Here is a 17,520-nt window from a genome sequence, read left to right on the forward strand (position 1 = left end):
TCAGTCTTTTAAATTTGGGCAGCGGCATGCCCGTCAGCCCTGGGGTCTGAACCCGCTGCCCATACAGTCTGACCAGATTGGTCTACAATCCTCTGTATGACTTGTCCGCGTCCCATCAACATCCTGGCGAAGCCAGACACGGTACGAGCGTCGTGGCCCATTTCTGTAGCGCTATCAGCACTTCCCTGCTTAACATGGTAACATAAAACACACCTCTGAGTTTCGCTACAGTTGACTCTGGGATGCCTTCTTCGAAGTACACCTCACTGTTGATGTCTCCAGCATTCAACGGATTTCGAGTCTCTGAGTCTGGACTTCCGGCCGATATACAGAAGCGCGGCGCGTCCAAGGCAGCCTGCGGCGTGAACCCGCGAAGGATGTTCAAGAGGACTTGAACATGACCTTGAGGCTATACAAGGCAAGCCGTTTGTCATCTGTCTGAGATTTGACACGTAGCACCGACCTGCATGAAGCCTCCCATCACGCCGTATGACAGGAATAGTTCGTCCCCTCTTGTGGCCAGAGCGGGGATGATGGTATGGTACGGTCGCTTCCCGCCCTAAGGAATAGCATAGTATTGAGGACCTTAGATGCATGAGATGCTCCATCCTCACTCACAGCAAGCGCGTTGGGATGTCCTTCCTGCAGTACGAATCCTGAGCCCCGATTCTGTAAGGTGAAACCGCAACCTTTCGGGACGGCTGTGAAAAGTTTCAGCTGAGCCTGATCCAGCCATACCGTCAAGGAGTTTACCTCCAGTACCAAAGCCTGTGAAAGATAGCGTTAGTCCACAGGAAAGTACAGATTGGTGAAGTCAGCGCACCGGCATAGTTACTCTGAATGTAACTGCAGGCATTTCCCCACTGATCCGTCACTGGGCACTGTTAATAAAATTCCACCGAAGCTCGAGCATTGATCACCTGAAAAGTACACCGTATCGGAGGAGTTGACGGGGTTACCCTGAGCAAGATAAGAGCGCAACTCGGCTTAGCAGAACCTGATGCTTACGTGCACAACTTTGGGGTTAGTCTTCGAAGGATCAAATAGCTTTGCCCTGGAAGCCAGGTACTCCTGAATTCAAGACAGCGTAAGTCGCGATACAAGCAAATCAAGCGTGATTATTACTTTACTGAGCAACTCCGCAACAGGGACATGTTTGACCTCTGGGTCTGTCACGTAATACTGGCTGTCTGAAGAGGGGAATAGCTCGGTCAGCTATAGATCTCACGGTTACGGTAAAGCCCACCCGCGAATGCCAGCCTGCAAAGCAATGGCTGTCAGTCAAACCGTAGCATAGGAGAACAAGGTACTCTTCGCACCGCAACGCCTCGACTAGTGTGTGTAAGTATTCGGGCGAATTGTGTTCCATCTCTAGTAAAGGCTTGATTATGCCTAGCTCCTGCATATTATCAAGGATGCCTAGCGCTATAAGGGCGGCGATGCCTTGTCCGTTTGGTGGACACTGTTCAGCTATGATCAACAGTGGTTCCATACCAGACAAACAAGGACTGACCTCGTAGACGGTGACGTCCCCGCCGAAAGTATACTTGATGGGCTCGACAAAAGTCGTTTCGTGTTTAGCTAGATCTTCAAGCTCCATAACACCTCCTTGACTCTGTATCAATTCTACAATCGCCTCAGCAATGCGGCCCTTATAGAATCCTTCCTTTCCATGTTCCGCTACGGCCCGGAAAGTCTTCGCCAAATTGGGTAGCTTGACAATCTGTCCTGGAAGGGGCGCTTTGCCATTCAAGAGCATCTCACCGCCATTGGGTGATGCATTCTTTATTAAGTTTTCGGAACGTTGCCACTGGACGCAGAGTCAATGAGATGTCTATCGGAGGTTTAACCAAAGTAACCGGGGACTCACAGAGTGACTGTGGATCTCCGACACAGGAACTCTACATCATCATTGAGTTGGGCTACCAGAGCAATAAGCATACGAGCGCACCCTTCTTCTGCTAGTCTAATTGCGGGTGCAAGGACGTCAGCGACTGTCACCTGGCCGCTGCCGAAACTTTCTACTGTGTCAACCCAAGCGGCGGCGGCTCCTATACCCGGTTCTGAGCATGATAAGTACATACTGGCAAGCAAGTGGCAAACCTGGCACGGTCACTGAATTGAGGTCAGTTAGAGGTATTTTGCCACCAGTTACCCCGCGCTTCTTCATATATTCCAGGGTTAATTTCTGCGGAGAACGACCCGAACCATTCAGCGCTTTCACTTCCTTCGTCTTGGCGTCATAGAAGAGACAGAAGGCATCTCTAGAGCATCATCATTAGCGTCACGAAACGAAACCCATGGGGATCTGCTTACCCTCCAATACCACAGCAACTAGGTTCAGTGACATTCAGCGCCGCGGACGTGGCCACTGCCGCATCGGCTATACTGCGAATTCAGTGACTTGATTTACCGAACGTCAGACTGAGTATCGTACCTGCATTGCCGCCTTTCCTCAAGATCTCTAACCCCGCTTCCGTAGCCAATGGTTGTGACGATGAGACAATCCCCTTCGTTCCATACACCACAGATCTGCGGCTTGCAAATCGCTGCAGAACCAGTTCGGGTTGGTCTACCTTACTCCAGTCGATCTTTGACGAAGCCATATCGACTGTGTCTGGGGGTGCTCAGTCATATTGGACGTGATAGTATATATAGTCCCACTGGTGGAAGATCAATCCCACCGGGTCCCCGGCTCGCACAGGAACAAGAGTTGGCCATGGCGGAATGTGCGGGTGCAGTGCCAATAAACGGCCAGCTATCACGAGTCCACGCCGACGGGAGTGAGACGGAGCACCCCAGCATGGATGATTAGATCGGTGCGCCGGAAGGACAACCTCCGGCCCTCCGCCACCTACATATCTATCAGCCCAACAGCGATAAAGAGCAGGCATGCAAATCCAAAGCATATCCGTTTCTACCATTACGGATGTCATGTACATTAGTGGATGACTTCCCGTAAGCCAAAATTCTAGATTTCGCAGTTCTAAACGCCATCAGCGTACCTGGTCACACTCGCTGCCAGGGTGCAATGGCAAAATAGAACCGTTCGTCCCATCCGTAATGCCAGACCAACGCTCGACGACTGCAAGTCACGACCATGAGGTCGCTTTCCATTTATGGCGAGCGGATCGCTCAATTTAGCAGGTGCTGATGGCAGGTTTGATACGCGGACCTCAACCGAGGCTAAGCGAGCGTTTAGAGTCGTCTGGAGATTTGGAAAGGGGGGTCGACCCCCCCTGCTAGATTTAAAGTTTAGAGACGGTTTTTGCTCGGCGAGCCTCATCAAAACTTGGTCTAAGCGAGAGCGTGACAAGACGGCATCTCGGCTTGATGCGTTTAGAGATTTAGAACTGCTCAAAACGCGTGCTAAATGCTTACGGGAAGTCATCCAGTGTAGAAGTAGAGCATTGCACAAATGCAAAAAGATATGTAGATAAATCAGTACTAATGCTACAGTGTCGTTAATCCTCCGTCTAGTCCCGAAAAGAGATATTCAATACGAAGGCCGTGCGGCTATGGCTCGTTGTGTGACGTTACGCAAGGTCCGGCGTAGAGCCGTCGCTCCATGGTAAGGGGATGAATAGTTGTCACGACATGTCTATGCCGGGGAAGTCTCCTTTTTGACGGGCTTGGTTGGAGAATAGCGAGATTTCTGTCGCAACCTGGGACCGAACCTACAGCAAGACTATGCATCAGCACTACCCTTTACTTTATGAGGGATCATGGACTTACTTGACGAGGACGAATGGTATAGGCATCATCAGGGCCGCGATACATCCGAGCAATGTCGACGCCCATCGTGGATTCAGCGTATCATACATTTGAGTGGCAAATAGCTGGGGGGGGGAGTTCGTCAGAAGCAGGCTGTTTATGCATTGCACGGTCACTTACAGGGAAACCTGCACCGAACAAACTACGGACTACCGTATTCGACGCCAAAGCAGACGCGGCAACGAACAGATAGGCGTCGATGATATAGTTGAAAAGCGACAACTGCGCATACAATATTTTTAGTGTACACAATAACGGCATGCAAGGGATCAACTTACAAATATGAATTGGACTGACAGGCCCATCGCCAGTCCCGACATCATGGGGGCCCAATAACTGATGGACGGGTAGGAGGTCCAGCCAAACCAGAAGAATGACAGGGCGAAGATAGGTCCAGCGGGCAAGGACATCTCCAACCTCTTTTCCGGCGGAACGGGATTAGGAGCATACTGCTCGACGGCGCGTTCATAGCGAGGGTTGAAGTAGAGGAGATACTAATTAGGAAGCTGTCAGAATGTGTGTTCCTCGACATAGCGGTTTATACGTACAGCCGCGATAGCCAATGCCCCTCCAATGGGGATGGGGAGGAAGACAAGCCCTGAGGCTCCGTAGTTCAGGCCATGACCTTCCGTGAAGACAATGGGATAAGCTTCGAAGAGCAGATAGATGCAACCGTAGACGAACTGCAAACAAAATCAGTATACGCAAGCAGAAGCACTAGGAACTGATACTGACGCTCATGTACAATGTAATGGCGATCAACATGGGCTCCCGGAAGAGAATGCGGAACGGACGAGCAAGGATGTGCTCCAACCGCTTAGTAAACGAGAGCTTATTTCTCTCAAAGGGAGCATAGTACCGTTCATCGCCTGTTTCCTTTCGTCGCTGTACAGCCTTCTTAACGAGCAAGATAGGCCTATGCAAGTAAACCGTTCAATATACGATACATGAAAAGCTGGTGAGGCACTTACTCGTAAGTCTCCGGGATGGTAAACACGATCTGCAGGAAGCAAACACCAGCCTGACAAAGTTATCAGCACACATCAGATGGATCTCAGTACGGAGCAGAAACATACGTATATCGTTAGGACCCAAAAGACCCATCTCCACGATGCACCAGCCACGGTAATGTACCCACCAACAGTGGGACCAATGGCAGGGCCGGCAAAAGGTGCGATCGTGAAGAGAGACATAGCCTTTCCTCGAGATTTCGCATCCCAGATGTCCGACAGGATAGCACTAGTGTTTTCTGTCAGCCTAGATATGTGGGGGCAAGGGATCCTTTTGGACGTACCCGCTATTTGTCATAGGTGCTGCGGCAAAGATACCACCTAACAAACGGAAAACAAGAATGGACCCCGTGTTGGGCGACAGTGCGCACCCCACTTGGAAACACTGCCAGGCAGTTAACGTACCGCAGATATTGACAGGAGTATATACACTTACAGTGTAGAATCCGAACCCTATTAAAAACACTATTCGCCGACCATACTGCTCAGATAGGGGACCCCAAAATAATGGACCGACACAATAACCGGCTACGAATAGAGAGATGGCGAGAGTCGCGACTTCTTGACTCATGTGGAATTCTTCTATTAGCTGCACCACAACCCCTGACGGGGCTGAACTCGCAAATGTCCTAGAGAAGAGTCAGTGGTGCTAACCAGGGCGCATAGGATCGACGTACGCATTCAAGAGCAGCAGTCCTCCAGTTACTGTAATGTACCACTTTCGCCATACAGCCATATTCTAAGTACAGTACAGGTCAGACCCAGACTCATATGCCAGAACGACATCATCACGTACTTTCGGATTTTGTGGGTCACCCTCCTCAAACCTCACTTCGAACGGATCAAATCCGCCTTTCTCGTTAGGCTCCGGATAGGCTTCATGATGGAGTTCGGCGTTCTCATCACCGGAAACGATAGTGGATGTGCGACTGACGCTGGCCGACATGGGGAACCAACAACGTCCAGCAAGAAAACGGGGAATAAAGTGCGCATGGCGATAGCAGTATTATAAAGGCGGATAGAGCGTCCGAGAGACCGTAAAAGCTGATGACATATTAGACTGGAGCGCACCAATCGGCCAGACTCGCACGCAAACGCTCCGCCACCAGCGCCAACCGGAACCGTCCAGAACAGTTGCCGCCGGCTTTTCCTTTGTGCCTGTCCCCTCTTGATTATGGACTTCACAGAGATCTACAAACAAACATCCTCGCTTGTCGCGTTCAGTCCTGGCGCTCAGTTTATTCTGACTGCTGTGCAAGACCGTCTAGTCGTGCGCCGCTCTGACACTCTGACTATCACGCGAACCTGGCCGGTCGACGCGTCTCCCTCGGCGACCGAAACTGCGCTGTCCAACTCCAAACCGAAGTCAAACGCCCCGGGATCTAGCTCTTCGCTGAGCAATGCATGGATTACTCATATCGGCTGGGCTTGTGACTCGGAGTACATACTAGCTGCGTGTGCAAAGAGGGGTGTTGTAAACGTTTTCAAGATCAGGGACGAAGATTGGTCTGCCCGCATTGAATCCGGCGCAGAAGGGCTCGTGAAAGCGGAATGGGCTCCGGACGGACGGACGGTCCTGTGTTTCTCTGCATGGGGGGTGCGTATTTGTCATTCCATTCTCGTCATATCGTCCGCTTTGATCTCATCATGTGGCCTCAGTTAAGAGTGACAATCTGGTCCTTAGTAAGTGGCACAGCCACATATATCCAGTTCCCTGTGCACGCGGATCGGGGTATTGTATCGTTGCTCAAGCACTGCGTGCGTCACCTCACGTATCTCTCACAGGTTACGCGTTCCGTGCCGATGGTCGATATTTCATCTTAGCGGAACGACATAAGTCCAGGGAGACTTTGGGCCTTTACGACACCGAAGACTCTTATAAGTTAGTTAGGGTAAGAGTGGTCGATCCGTCGAGCCCGGACTGCCGAATTTAGGGAACGCTATAGCATTATCCTCTTCCCACAGCTTCGCTGTCTTCATTGTCAGTTTCTCCGACCGGTAACCATGTAGCAGTGTGGGAGGGCCCTCTGGAAGTACGTGCTCTATGTCCGTTGGGACGTGACTGGGTCGATGACTTCTTCATACCGATAAAGTATAAGCTATACATTTTGACATTAGCAGGCGAGATTCTAGCCTCATTCTCTCCGGATCCGGATCCCGGTCTTGGCATACGCTCAGTAGCATGGCATCCTGGCGGAGCCTTTTTAGCAGTCGGTGGCTGGGATGACAAAGTGAGCACCCGTCTCATTCGAACGACACACTGAAACCTACATGACTAGATTTACATGTTAGATAGTTTAAGCTGGTCACCAGTAGCCGTACTGGAACTTCCGAGGCGCATACCCGCTGGCATTGTGAGTATCCCAGTCTCCTTCCGCCGGCACTTGACAAACTTTCTACAGGCGACATGGCGAGAACCGACGGGATGGTTCGAAGCTACGCAGGGTCGAGGTTTCTTATCGTGTGCGCACCTGCCTAGTCCTCGGTCTATTCTCCGCTCTCATATGCCGTCCAGTTGAACGACTGCAGGGATCGCAAACCATACCGGTGACTCGTCCCGACCTGACTAAAGCACATCCGAAGAATGGTGTTATACAGTTACAATGGAACAAATCAGGAACCTGCCTCATGGCTCGGTTCGGTAAGCTTACCACTTATGAGTCTTCACTGATCTTCACCTGTCGTTTGCTAGAAAATGCGCCGAGCATAGTCAACATCTACTCATTTCCTACTCAGTCCGAGAGCTTCGTGCCAAAGCTGCGTAGCGTTCTCATCCTATCAAACCCAGTATTGCAAGCGCACTGGAATCCAGTGAGAGCAGGAAGTTTGGCTGCCTGCTGCGGCAATCGAGCACTCTACACGTGGAGCGACGAGTGGGTGGGAGAGAGCGGGGAGGAAGAGGAGATGGCTGAATGTATAGGAGTGCCTGCAAGTGAGTCATCCAAGAGGTCCGGTTCTCTCGCCCGGCCCCCTGTTTGTTTGACTGGTTGCAAGACAATACTGACCAATGCACTAGAGAAATTGGATGTAAGGGAGGTTAAATGGGCGCCTGATGGCAAGGGACTCCTTTTGCTTGACAAGGATACGTTCTGCTGCGCCTTTGAGGTGGAAGCAGACGATGAGAATGGAGGCACCTAGGCTGTTGCTGCATCTTACTTCTTGATTATTCTGTCCCCTGCGTACAATAGTTTACAATAGTGTGCTCATATTTCAACAGTACTGCTTCAGTACTCATCGTTCCGTGATCCCGTCCGGCATTCTACCGGCGTCTTGTAATGTGGCCGGGCCCAAGCTTCCTTTGGCGTGACGCGTCACGGATTCAACATGTCTTTGCCACAATCGCGCTCAGGACAGCGGCCTTGCCATTGAACCATACACTATGTCTGCGACGCCAGGCCCTGCTCCGCCCTCTCCCGATCCAACTCCTAGCACCTCGCAAGAATCCGTTCAGCCTACCATCGAGGCTGTAGACCGACTGGTCTTCGATTATCTTCGGAATAGAGGATTTAGGGTTCCTGAACAAGCTGTCCCTGATGGAGTTGAAGGAGCCTCGCCCGACGACAAGGGCAAAGCGCCGGAACTGCCACCTCCCCAGACAATCTCTTCGGAGGAACTCATCAGGAGACTGGCTGTCTTCTCCCAAAAGCCGACGCAACCAGGCGAGAATGCTCTCAAGGACTCGGCGAATGTTCTGCAGGAATTGTCCTCTGCAGGAGGCTCTATCAATATACAGAACTTGATCGCGAGTATTGGATCTATAGGCGCCGAGGAAATACTCTCTTCAGACCCCACGGATAAAACGGAAGGATTCAGGGATTTGGAGGCTTGGGTAGATGGGTCATTGGACATGTATCGTGTCAGTAGCCTCACCGTGGTGACTTAGGTCTTGTCTCAATATCATATACCTTCCAGCCTGAGTTCAGACCCATTCTGTTCCCTGTCTTCGTCCACTTTTATCTTGATCTCATCCAGTCCGGATTTAAGGAAGCTGGTACGTGAACCCGTGAAGAGTGTGCATGCTGTATGCCCTGAGCATGTCCATGCAGCGGTTCGTTTCTTCTCTGAATTTTCGCCGTCTCTGGCGGCGGCCCATAACAGCACCTTACACCACTTGTCCACACTTCTGCTGCCCGCCCACGTTCAAAACGACGAATTGGCACAGCGCTTTCGAAATGAGAAGTATGTTATCCGGATGAGCAGATCCGGGTTCAGCCTCCTAATAGGATGGCTCACGGAGGGTATAGGTGGAGAGGATATGGGCAGTGGGGAGGGATTTTCGGGAGAGAAAGGCAAAAGAGGTCGCTCCGCGGTCATGCGAGTCGTCAACAATCACCTCAAATTCGACGGTAATGCCCTGTTTATCTTCGTTCTTAATCAGTCTATTCATGGCGAACACAGTTACTACTTCGAGCACGACCACTGTGTCTCCGACTGCATGGGAGGAGAACACCGGGCTCCTTTCATCATTGATACCCCGTACGAATGGCACCGGGCCTACCCACACGAACGCCCAAGCATTTAATTCAGCTCAAGGACAGCTGAAACTGGGTCCCGCACCTATGTCCGAAGAGTTGAGGAATGAGACCGAACGTGTACTACAGGAAAAAGCTCTGGTAGAGCACGATCCTAGCGCACAATATGACATCCATTACACTCGTCCACAACCACCGCCGGGCGTCGTGGCACCCTCCCTTTCTGACCTCCCCCCTCACCCGCCAACGTTCAAGTCTATCGACGTTCAGCGGGAGGTAGAGAGAGTCCGAGACGCGAAGAAACGCATACGACTGGAGCCTTCTGCACTCAATAACATCGACCCCAACTCGCCTCAAGCCGCAAATGTAATGGCAAGGGCTTTACCCAGCATATGCTGTTATACCATACACGATGCTCCTGAGGGGTCAGTTCAAGCCTTTTTCAATTGGTTTCGCTCGACGACTGACATGTACCAGAGTGCCATCTTGCACCTTTTCACCTGATAGCACCCTCATGGCCGCAGGATTCGCCGAAAGTTATATCCGACTGTGGAATTTGAGGGGCGAGAAGCTGAAGGGGATGCGAAGTGATTTCGTGTCAAGTACAGTGAATGGTAAGCCGTTGTCCTATCTCAGAAGGCATAGCTAAGGAGATCCACAGCTAACAACCTGAGAAAGTTGAAAGAGAGAGGAGGGAGTGCAACGCGAAAACTCATAGGCCATAGCGGGCCTGTCTACTCGCTATCTTTCGACCCCTTGAGCGGCTCTGCTGCTCCACCGAAATACCTGCTATCATCGTCCGCTGATGCCACAGTGCGACTATGGTCCATGGACACCCTGACCAATGTGGTGGCGTATAGAGGACATCAAAACCCAGTGTGGGACGTACAATGGAGTCCTATGGGAATCTATTTTGCTACTGCAAGTCGTGATCGAACCGCGAGACTTTGGTCAACAGACAGGGCGAGCGCGTTGCGCATATACGCAGGACATCTCAGTGACGTCGATGTATGTCGGCTCCCTGGATTCGCTTCGTGCTTCACTGAAGGCATGTTCCTCTAGGCCGTCAGATTCCACCCGAATTCGTTGTATTTAGCAACCGCCTCTAGTGACTGGACTGCGCGGTTATGGGACGTACAGCGAGGTAATTGTGTCCGGGTGTTCATTGGCCATCAAGGGATTGTGTCCACCCTTGCCTTCAGTCCTGACGGTCGGTACCTGGCCAGTGCAGGTAAGCACCAGAAGTTCTATCTTACTGCCACTTTGACACGCATCCTTCAGGGGAGGACAATGCCATCAACCTCTGGGATCTGGGCTCCGGCCGACGTGTCAAGAAAATGACCGGCCACACCGCATCCATATACTCTCTTGCCTTCAGCACAGAGTCGTCCCTCCTTGTCAGCGGAGGGGCTGACTGGACCGTCCGGTGCTGGGATGTCAAGGGTGCTGGAGGCTTGCCCGGAAAACGCGAGAATGGTATGGTGAACGGTACGGCCACACCGAAAAGCCGTGAAGAAGAAGGTATTGAGACGTAAGTGACGGTTTCTTCAAGTGCGAATCGATCCTGAGGAAGCTTCGTTATAGGACGGACCTCGTGTCTACCTTCCCCACCAAACGGACTCCCATTATCAACGTCCAGTTTACGCCTCGTAATCTGTGCTTGGCGGCTGGACCCTATCTTCCTCCAGATCCGCGGTGACATTGTACTCTTATGCTATGCATGTATCTATCTTGCTGTATCCATATGTGGGGAGGTGTATATTTCAACATATAGAACGGGGGGCGAGCGCGCAGTGACCCCGCGTACTATTTAACCGCGATTCATCCAGTTACGGTGGCTGCGAGGGTCACGTGCACCGTGCTTCATTCGCCACAGCGACTCCGACCGTGACTGCTCTGGACATCGTCCTTTCTTCTCATTGCAACATCGCGTCGATACGTGTTACAGACATACCAGCCGCATACGAGACCACGTATAGGATAGCATACATCCTCAGTGTCGTCCCCCTGTCGACCGCCTGAAGCCCGCCATGGGTGATCGAATGGATGTTGAAGCCACCAATGTCTCTCACCGTCAAAATCAGGAGGACTTCCAGAACATACCCGCTGCGGTGTTGAATACTCAAGGTCCGTAGCAGGGTGTTCTCATATGTCTGGGTTCGAATTGACCAGAATGCATGTCGATGATGCCGTGTTGGCGCTTATGAATCGCGTCTGTCACATTACAGCTGCTCAGCAGCCAGGATTCCGCGACATTCCAGTGAAAGTGCACATTAGACGTCCTGACAAGGATACATGGTCGTACCTTGGCCGCGGGGTAGCGTCTCATGAAGTGTCAGGGCAAGCATCCCGAGTCGGTACGTCGGCGTCTCGTTAGTTCGCACAAGTCTCCAGTTGTGATCGAGGACCCACACAGTTATTCGTTCCGCATCTACAAACAAAGTATGGACAACATTTGGCGAGGTAGACCTTCTGCACGCTCGTCCTCTCAGTAGAATCTCACGCGTCCGTTAGGGCTCTGAAGTTCAAGCCGAGAAACGAGGCAACTTCGTCGTAATAGGCTGTGTGGATGGCAATAGGGTTGTTTCTTGGTCATTGAATGTGCGTGCTGTGTCCTCTCAGCCCGTTTGGTAACCCTGACCAGGTGTGCGTTCTAGGCTCTCAATAACAACGATACTCTCCGCTTACTGGCCATGGTGGAGCTCGCCTGCTACAAGAGCCGAACGCTTACCACGGATCCCAGACTGCACACTAAAATACGGAGGCGTATCGAAAGAGTGATTAGAGAAGACCGCCGCAAAAGGCACAAGAGACGAAAGGATCAAGATGCCATGGTGGATGCCTTTGCTAAGCATTCCCTTAGTGAGCCCCCCAGAGAGGCATCTATGGAAGAATCTTGACCGGTAAGCAAATACCAGACTATACGTTTAGCCTTGGGTCTAACCATATCCCCCTGAAGCCACGCATGTATCACAGCTGTACTCCGCATCTGTATCTTTCCCACCGCACGTCTATCGTTTCAAGTCCTAATGTATTCTATCGTCATTTCGTCGCTTTGCCCTTCGTCCGTTGTGGACTTCACCATGTACATCTTGCTGTCCTAGCTAGCCCGTCGTCGGATTATCCTTATCACCTTACCTTTTCAGTAAATATGCATGTAAAGAGCATACACAAGGTTTCGGATCGAGATATGTTGTGATTCGACAACGATGTTGACAACATCCTTGTAAACTATCGGGTACATATCCTGCAACCGGTACGCATCAATGCGTGTTGCTCGGAAGAGAATACAGACAATGCCATGAACGAGCGGGTCAGCGGAGGGAAGTGAATAAATATTGTAAATATATGGCGTTCCTCGTACAAAACGCGCAAGGAGTGGAAGGGTGCTAGAACCAAACAGTCCGCTGGACTTGATACAGTGCCCTTCGCTTATAAAAGCGGTCGGGTCAGCCATGAGGTGGCGAACGAAGAGGGTCTAGGCCTGGAGGGGTAGTTGGTGGCTGCTCTTGCTCCGTGGCAGCAGAGGAGGAAGCCTGGACACCAACCTGTGGTGCAAGCCCAGCTATCGGCTTACGAGCCTCGCTGTATTGTGGCGGCAACTCCACCACCCCATTCTCATCCGGCATAATTTCCTCGAGATCATTATGCAGGATAAATCGTGGAGGCGGTTGATACGATGTGACACCAGCCATGGCGGCCTTTCTACGACCCGCGGAGGACATAGAGTGCTGTGACTGGTGCCTCTGCCTTCGCGAGCCTTCGGTAGTTACAGGAGTCTCTAGCTGAGACGCCGTGGACGGTGCGTAGGGGTTATATGAGGCATTATCATGGCCAGGCATGGGTGGAACGGGGTAGGACGCCGAGGTACCGTCCCGAGGGTCGAAGAACGCCGCCTCTGAAGGTGCTGAGCTGTGTGGCATATGCGCGGTACTGGGCGTGTACGGATAAGGAGAGATCTGCTGTGACACGGGCTCCGCTAGATCGACGGAGTCTAGCCTGTGCGAATCACGCCGTGCTGAGTACGGCCATCTGTTTCGACGGTTCCTCAGGAAGAACAGGAGCAGAGTGGCAATGATGGCGGCTGCGATCAGTCCTCCAATCACGACACCCGCAATCACGCCCGCAGACACGGTCCCAGAGCTCGCAGTAGTGGAAGCCGCTGGTGGGGCAGAGGTAGTGCTTGCACCGGAGCCGGCGGTAGTGCTAGCACTTGCGGTCGGACTTGCTGTGGCCGATGTAGCCGAAGGGGGGTTCGCTGTAGAAGTCGGAGAGTTCGAATTAATGCAGGACGTGTCGTCCGATATACCGACAATCTGCACGTCTGAGCTGCCGCCTTGCCGGCCCGCGGAATCCGTCATAACGAAAATTAAGGACGTGCCCGCCCCAGCATCTGCGACCCAGTCGAATGATGTCGGGCCTGTTGGTGGATGTAGATAGAATATTTGTCCTCCAGGAACGAGACCCTGATAGAGGCATGGTGATCTATAGCGCCTTCGTACACATGACTGAGGTCGTTGCTTACCATGATCGTTACAGGTTGTACGGCGCCCGAGTAAGCACTGAATGTATACGGACTACGACAAACAGTTGATATGTGGGCAGACACGCTGCGGTCAGGTCGTTACTCACCGGCACTGTTGCAGGGCTGAGAAGGATAACGGGCTTTTCAGGTTTGAGCTGAAGCGAGGTTACAGAAGGCCTACCTGTATTCAGCTGATATTCAAATGCTACACCAGGGTCGGTCGTATTGCATTGCTTATTCCCCACAGATTTCCCCACCGCGATTAATTCTGAGACGCCTCCAGATCCGAACCCGGTTGCATCAGACATGACCACTGCTATCTTATGATTGCTTTCGAAGGGAACCTGCGTTTGGTACGACCCTTTGCCATCGCTAAAGGCTGAAGAAGGAATGGAAATATTGCGAGGTGTACCGAAAACCTGTCCATATCCCATGAACGCATGGTACGGGGTCAGGCTTAAAAAATGGGCATACAGGAATGAAGGAAAGCTGGAAAGGTGCAGTTCCGCCTTTACTCAAATATAAGCATTCACTACCCCAAGCGAAAACTCATGACTATTCACCTGTCCATGTCACGGTGAGGTCATCGCATTGCGTCGGGGTACCGAACGAGAAAGAAAAGGCCTTAGCGACAGAAGGCAGGAAGCACAGGATCCAAGAGAATGTCAGCGAACGCATATATGCATAGAGGCGACGAAAAAAGCGAGAAAAGGGAGAGCGTCTGAGCAGCGACGGGCAGGGGGTGGGAGCGGATGAGTTGAGGCAGCGTAAAGGGCGTCCTGATAGCCCTGAGGAGCTCACCCGGACACTGCCCACCAAACATGTTACGTAAACGACATCGCTAAGAGTGAAGAAGGTGGCAAGCACCGCCACTGTACCTTCGCGACGACGCCAATCACTCCTTCCCACAGTGGTAATTGGCTAAATGGACTGCATCGCAGGCGTATCGAGCCATGTCCACAACGCTAGTGAATGATTTGACCGGGTAAGATGTGGCATACATAGGAATGCTTACTGATACAAATCAAGAAAGCGCTACAGAAGATTAATTTGTTGTGACTAGACGAATAAATGGACCTCAAAGGAAGATAATCCTCAACCTCGAGTGCCGAAAGCAGCGCGCCATACCGCCTGCCACGACTTGACTACCGACTGGAACATTCCCAGCACGGGAGGCGAAACGTTGGGTAGGCTGTCGTTCATTTTGCCTCTCGTATCCTGCACAACGTCCGGGAAGCTCCCGGGCATCGATGGGCTCGCTGGTAGCGTTGGCGTAGGCTCCTGGGTGGAGTCGGCAGGTTTCACGTTCGACCTTGGCTGACTCTTGTGCAATATCTGAGACAGAGGTGTAGTGCGCGTTTGGTCGAGATAGGCCTGAGGGTAAAGCATATAGGCCCTTGTCGGTCGAGCATCCTTGAAGATGCGAGGTAATATATGCACCCCTTTCGGTGGAGGCGGTACCAAAGGTTTGTCTGTCTTCTGTATGGCAGTGGGTACCGGTACCTGCACATTAACCAATTTGGGAGCCAGCGCTGGCCGACGGACTGGTAAACGGGTCGTAGCTGTGTTGGTCGAGGTGCTCTTTGTTGTATTCTCTACCTCGGGCAGGCTCTCCTGATTCCGATCCGCGATACGAGAGGTGCCAGTGACCAGGACATTCTCCGCAGAGACCAAGGCGTTCTTTCCCGAGACAGTCAGACCGCAGGTGAGATTGCTCGTACAAGCTGAGGCTGGTCCAGATGTCCTCCAAAAAGTTTTACTGTCGCGTCGAGGTAGCTTCGATGTACTCGGCACCCCGTTTGTTGATTCGCTCGGAGGTCCAGCCGGACGGGGGCCATCCACCTTTGTCAAACCCTTCATAAAGTGGAAATGGCGGATACCAGCGACAGAGAAAGAACATCCGAAGCAGCCAGAACTATGTGCCTTATCGGAGACAGACGAGCTCAGAGTTTTACGCTTGCCAGAACGAGACGCTGACGCTGCAGCGGCTGCCTTAGCCTTCCGAGCGGCCACTATCCTCTCCGCTTCCTCCAGCCTTGCGACAAGATTGTCCAGTCCTAGACGCGCCCTTGGAGTTGGAGGGCAAGCGGCGGCTTGGCAAATCGCAAGGCGTTCATGCTTCTCTGCCCAGTCGTGAGCGGCAGTCTCTACTCGAAGCTTTAGGGCGTCGAGGAGCTGCTCAGTGGCCGGCCTACCCCGTATGCGATTGAGAAATGGAAATACACATGAAGTGACACCTACCGAGGCCGTTCGACCACTTTCTGGCAACCGGCATCCTTGTCATGGACATCCCGGTGGTCAAAATCCGTTCGAGGGGACGAAATATCTTCAGGCTCCTCGGAGATCACGAAGGGCCGGGTCTCTGAGGCTTCCTCTTCTTCGTCCAGTGGCTTTACCTTTATAGGCCTATGCCTTCCTCCCGTCTTCCTGGACCTAGGTAGGATCCGGTTCGATATCGGCTGAAGAACTCTAGCAGAACTTGATCCGGCGTGCGGCCTTTTCGCTGGGTGGGCATACTTGAGGGCATAAGCTTTCGACCGGAGTTTCTTGGCTTCCAGACCTTCCAGAGGTGCATCGTCCCCGTCGCCGAGCCGCACCACCCCCGACCTGTAATTAAGGGCTTTCACCATCCCTGGGGACGGCCAGCAAGACCCGACTGCCTTGGAGAGAGAACTGATGTATCGCAGACAGAAACGAGTGAGAGACGCGCCCAGGCGCTATGGTGTTTGGAACAGACGAGACACAGAAGAAACAACGGAAGCATTGTCGGGACGAGTCCGACGTGCAAATGACCGGACTTCGAAATGTGACATCTAGATCCATAAACGGCAATGCATTCACTATATCGGGAAACATGGATCCTATTATAATTGAGGGTAGTAATAATGCGGCACAAACCACAAACGAGCGGCTCAGCGAGCCTCCGCGCTCCGGAAAGCAACAAGTCACTCTCAGAGTCATGGGTTCCTCGGTCTTTGTACAGGTGGCGTATACATTGATACTCAGTACACAAGGTAAGGCGACTCCCCTTTGGGTGAGCAAGCATGCGAATAACTCGGAGGCAGCCACAAGCGCAGCCATCTGTCGTCTGTATCTCCGCGAGAACCCTCGCTTCCTAGCGCGTCCTATTGCATTCCCATTGGTCGAAAGTTTATGTTAGTCTGAGTTGGGGTCAGAAGTAGTACTTTGATGTCCCCACTACGGTTGACCAGGAGTGTCAGGTCTATCTTGCATTGGCACTTCGCACTTGCGTTTGGCTGAGGGCACGCCGTGAGTTCGAATCCCGCTGAGAGCAACGGGCAAGGGGCCGTGGGAACGTCCCGGATACTGCCGTACCCCTGTTGTCACTGTGCTCGACGTTGCCCGACGCGTTGTCGACGATGTCGACGAAGGTTGTGCTGAAACTCCCAAACAAATACTGAAAAAATTGCAATCCTTCTGAACAGGCATAAATTTGCAACTATTAGGGTGTAAATGTCTAGAAATGTATAGGTGTTGTATGAAAGTTTGCCCTCGAAGAGTGTGCTGGATAGTGTGGCCATATTAGATTTGTCTTGTTGAAGTTCATCGTGGGTCGCGTCACAGATACCACACCACCGCATTTATTCTGCCGCTATTTGTACTCATCTCCTGCCCATGCAGCATTTGCAGCTAACAGAGCACACATGTTGCTGAAGCCCGCAAGGCTGGCCAAGGGTGTGTGGCAGACGCCACAATTTCCTTCCCACACTTGCCGACT

At 52.2% G+C, this 17,520-nt stretch overlaps 7 protein-coding genes across 7 annotated transcripts; 3 read left to right on the forward strand and 4 right to left on the reverse strand.

Moving 5' to 3' along the window:
• Nucleotides 1-8: 8 nt before the first annotated feature.
• GLOTRDRAFT_124310 (uncharacterized protein) lies at nucleotides 9-2,721 on the reverse strand (the record flags this gene model as incomplete). Its single annotated transcript, XM_007863399.1, has 18 exons — nucleotides 9-163; nucleotides 214-409; nucleotides 464-559; nucleotides 619-701; nucleotides 754-768; nucleotides 824-874; nucleotides 921-960; nucleotides 1,009-1,071; nucleotides 1,126-1,190; nucleotides 1,247-1,260; nucleotides 1,320-1,462; nucleotides 1,514-1,810; nucleotides 1,871-1,901; nucleotides 1,952-2,051; nucleotides 2,104-2,264; nucleotides 2,317-2,383; nucleotides 2,438-2,617; nucleotides 2,685-2,721. The coding sequence occupies 18 exons, from the start codon at nucleotides 2,719-2,721 to the stop codon at nucleotides 9-11; spliced, it is 1,794 nt and encodes a 597-aa protein (XP_007861590.1).
• Nucleotides 2,722-3,368: 647 nt separating this feature from the next.
• GLOTRDRAFT_109008 (MFS general substrate transporter) lies at nucleotides 3,369-5,765 on the reverse strand. Its single transcript, XM_007862750.1, has 12 exons — nucleotides 5,581-5,765; nucleotides 5,462-5,523; nucleotides 5,221-5,413; nucleotides 5,069-5,169; nucleotides 4,851-5,013; nucleotides 4,746-4,795; nucleotides 4,510-4,690; nucleotides 4,323-4,457; nucleotides 4,053-4,268; nucleotides 3,895-3,996; nucleotides 3,736-3,839; nucleotides 3,369-3,677 (listed from the first exon to the last, which is right to left on the reverse strand). Exons 1-12 carry the CDS (start codon nucleotides 5,728-5,730, stop codon nucleotides 3,602-3,604), a joined length of 1,533 nt encoding a protein of 510 aa, XP_007860941.1. The 5' UTR covers nucleotides 5,731-5,765; the 3' UTR covers nucleotides 3,369-3,601.
• A 193-nt stretch (nucleotides 5,766-5,958) lies between these two features.
• GLOTRDRAFT_113160 (YVTN repeat-like/Quino protein amine dehydrogenase) lies at nucleotides 5,959-8,012 on the forward strand (the record flags this gene model as incomplete). The annotated part of the gene is made up of 10 exons (XM_007862751.1): nucleotides 5,959-6,381; nucleotides 6,444-6,516; nucleotides 6,570-6,676; nucleotides 6,731-6,817; nucleotides 6,878-7,015; nucleotides 7,064-7,138; nucleotides 7,187-7,247; nucleotides 7,300-7,425; nucleotides 7,477-7,716; nucleotides 7,801-8,012. 10 exons carry the CDS (start codon nucleotides 5,959-5,961, stop codon nucleotides 7,920-7,922), a joined length of 1,452 nt encoding a protein of 483 aa, XP_007860942.1. The 3' UTR covers nucleotides 7,923-8,012.
• Nucleotides 8,013-8,163: 151 nt separating this feature from the next.
• GLOTRDRAFT_113161 (WD40 repeat-like protein) lies at nucleotides 8,164-11,036 on the forward strand (the record flags this gene model as incomplete). Its single annotated transcript, XM_007862752.1, has 9 exons — nucleotides 8,164-8,640; nucleotides 8,697-8,775; nucleotides 8,831-9,130; nucleotides 9,183-9,681; nucleotides 9,734-9,843; nucleotides 9,918-10,264; nucleotides 10,319-10,487; nucleotides 10,538-10,787; nucleotides 10,841-11,036. The coding sequence occupies 9 exons, from the start codon at nucleotides 8,164-8,166 to the stop codon at nucleotides 10,953-10,955; spliced, it is 2,346 nt and encodes a 781-aa protein (XP_007860943.1). The 3' UTR covers nucleotides 10,956-11,036.
• A 118-nt stretch (nucleotides 11,037-11,154) lies between these two features.
• GLOTRDRAFT_52839 (uncharacterized protein) lies at nucleotides 11,155-12,413 on the forward strand. Its single transcript, XM_007862176.1, has 6 exons — nucleotides 11,155-11,383; nucleotides 11,485-11,613; nucleotides 11,673-11,719; nucleotides 11,771-11,857; nucleotides 11,914-12,159; nucleotides 12,216-12,413. Exons 1-5 carry the CDS (start codon nucleotides 11,287-11,289, stop codon nucleotides 12,154-12,156), a joined length of 603 nt encoding a protein of 200 aa, XP_007860367.1. The 5' UTR covers nucleotides 11,155-11,286; the 3' UTR covers nucleotides 12,157-12,159; nucleotides 12,216-12,413.
• A 19-nt stretch (nucleotides 12,414-12,432) lies between these two features.
• On the reverse strand, nucleotides 12,433-14,562 carry GLOTRDRAFT_113163 (uncharacterized protein). The gene is made up of 6 exons (XM_007862753.1): nucleotides 14,345-14,562; nucleotides 14,256-14,290; nucleotides 13,963-14,200; nucleotides 13,889-13,904; nucleotides 13,782-13,833; nucleotides 12,433-13,722 (listed from the first exon to the last, which is right to left on the reverse strand). The coding sequence occupies exons 1-6, from the start codon at nucleotides 14,457-14,459 to the stop codon at nucleotides 12,706-12,708; spliced, it is 1,473 nt and encodes a 490-aa protein (XP_007860944.1). The 5' UTR covers nucleotides 14,460-14,562; the 3' UTR covers nucleotides 12,433-12,705.
• A 314-nt stretch (nucleotides 14,563-14,876) lies between these two features.
• Nucleotides 14,877-16,411, reverse strand: GLOTRDRAFT_124315 (uncharacterized protein; the record flags this gene model as incomplete). The annotated part of the gene is made up of 2 exons (XM_007862754.1): nucleotides 14,877-15,972; nucleotides 16,023-16,411. The coding sequence occupies 2 exons, from the start codon at nucleotides 16,409-16,411 to the stop codon at nucleotides 14,877-14,879; spliced, it is 1,485 nt and encodes a 494-aa protein (XP_007860945.1).
• Nucleotides 16,412-17,520: the final 1,109 nt, after the last annotated feature.

This window comes from Gloeophyllum trabeum, assembly GCF_000344685.1.
Source record: "Gloeophyllum trabeum ATCC 11539 unplaced genomic scaffold GLOTRscaffold_00001, whole genome shotgun sequence".
NCBI lineage: Eukaryota > Fungi > Basidiomycota > Agaricomycetes > Gloeophyllales > Gloeophyllaceae > Gloeophyllum > Gloeophyllum trabeum.

Bases quoted from the DNA above. Each gene is read 5' to 3' on its own strand.
- GLOTRDRAFT_52839 (XM_007862176.1), top strand. From the start codon at position 11,287: ATGGGTGATCGAATGGATGTTGAAGCCACCAATGTCTCTCACCGTCAA. The intron at 11,720-11,770 runs GTAGACCTTCTG...CGCGTCCGTTAG, and splicing joins TATGGACAACATTTGGCGAG to GGCTCTGAAGTTCAAGCCGA. The intron at 11,858-11,913 runs GTGCGTGCTGTG...TGTGCGTTCTAG, and splicing joins TTGTTTCTTGGTCATTGAAT to GCTCTCAATAACAACGATAC.
- GLOTRDRAFT_113163 (XM_007862753.1), bottom strand. From the start codon at position 14,459: ATGCGTTCGCTGACATTCTCTTGGATCCTGTGCTTCCTGCCTTCTGTC. The intron at 14,291-14,344 runs GTGAATAGTCAT...ATTTGAGTAAAG, and splicing joins CCTCACCGTGACATGGACAG to GCGGAACTGCACCTTTCCAG. The intron at 14,201-14,255 runs GTATGCCCATTT...GGATATGGACAG, and splicing joins TCCAGCTTTCCTTCATTCCT to GTTTTCGGTACACCTCGCAA.
- GLOTRDRAFT_109008 (XM_007862750.1), bottom strand. From the start codon at position 5,730: ATGTCGGCCAGCGTCAGTCGCACATCCACTATCGTTTCCGGTGATGAG. The intron at 5,014-5,068 runs GTACGTCCAAAA...AGAAAACACTAG, and splicing joins GCACCTATGACAAATAGCGG to TGCTATCCTGTCGGACATCT. The intron at 4,458-4,509 runs GTCAGTATCAGT...TTTTGTTTGCAG, and splicing joins CCATTACATTGTACATGAGC to TTCGTCTACGGTTGCATCTA.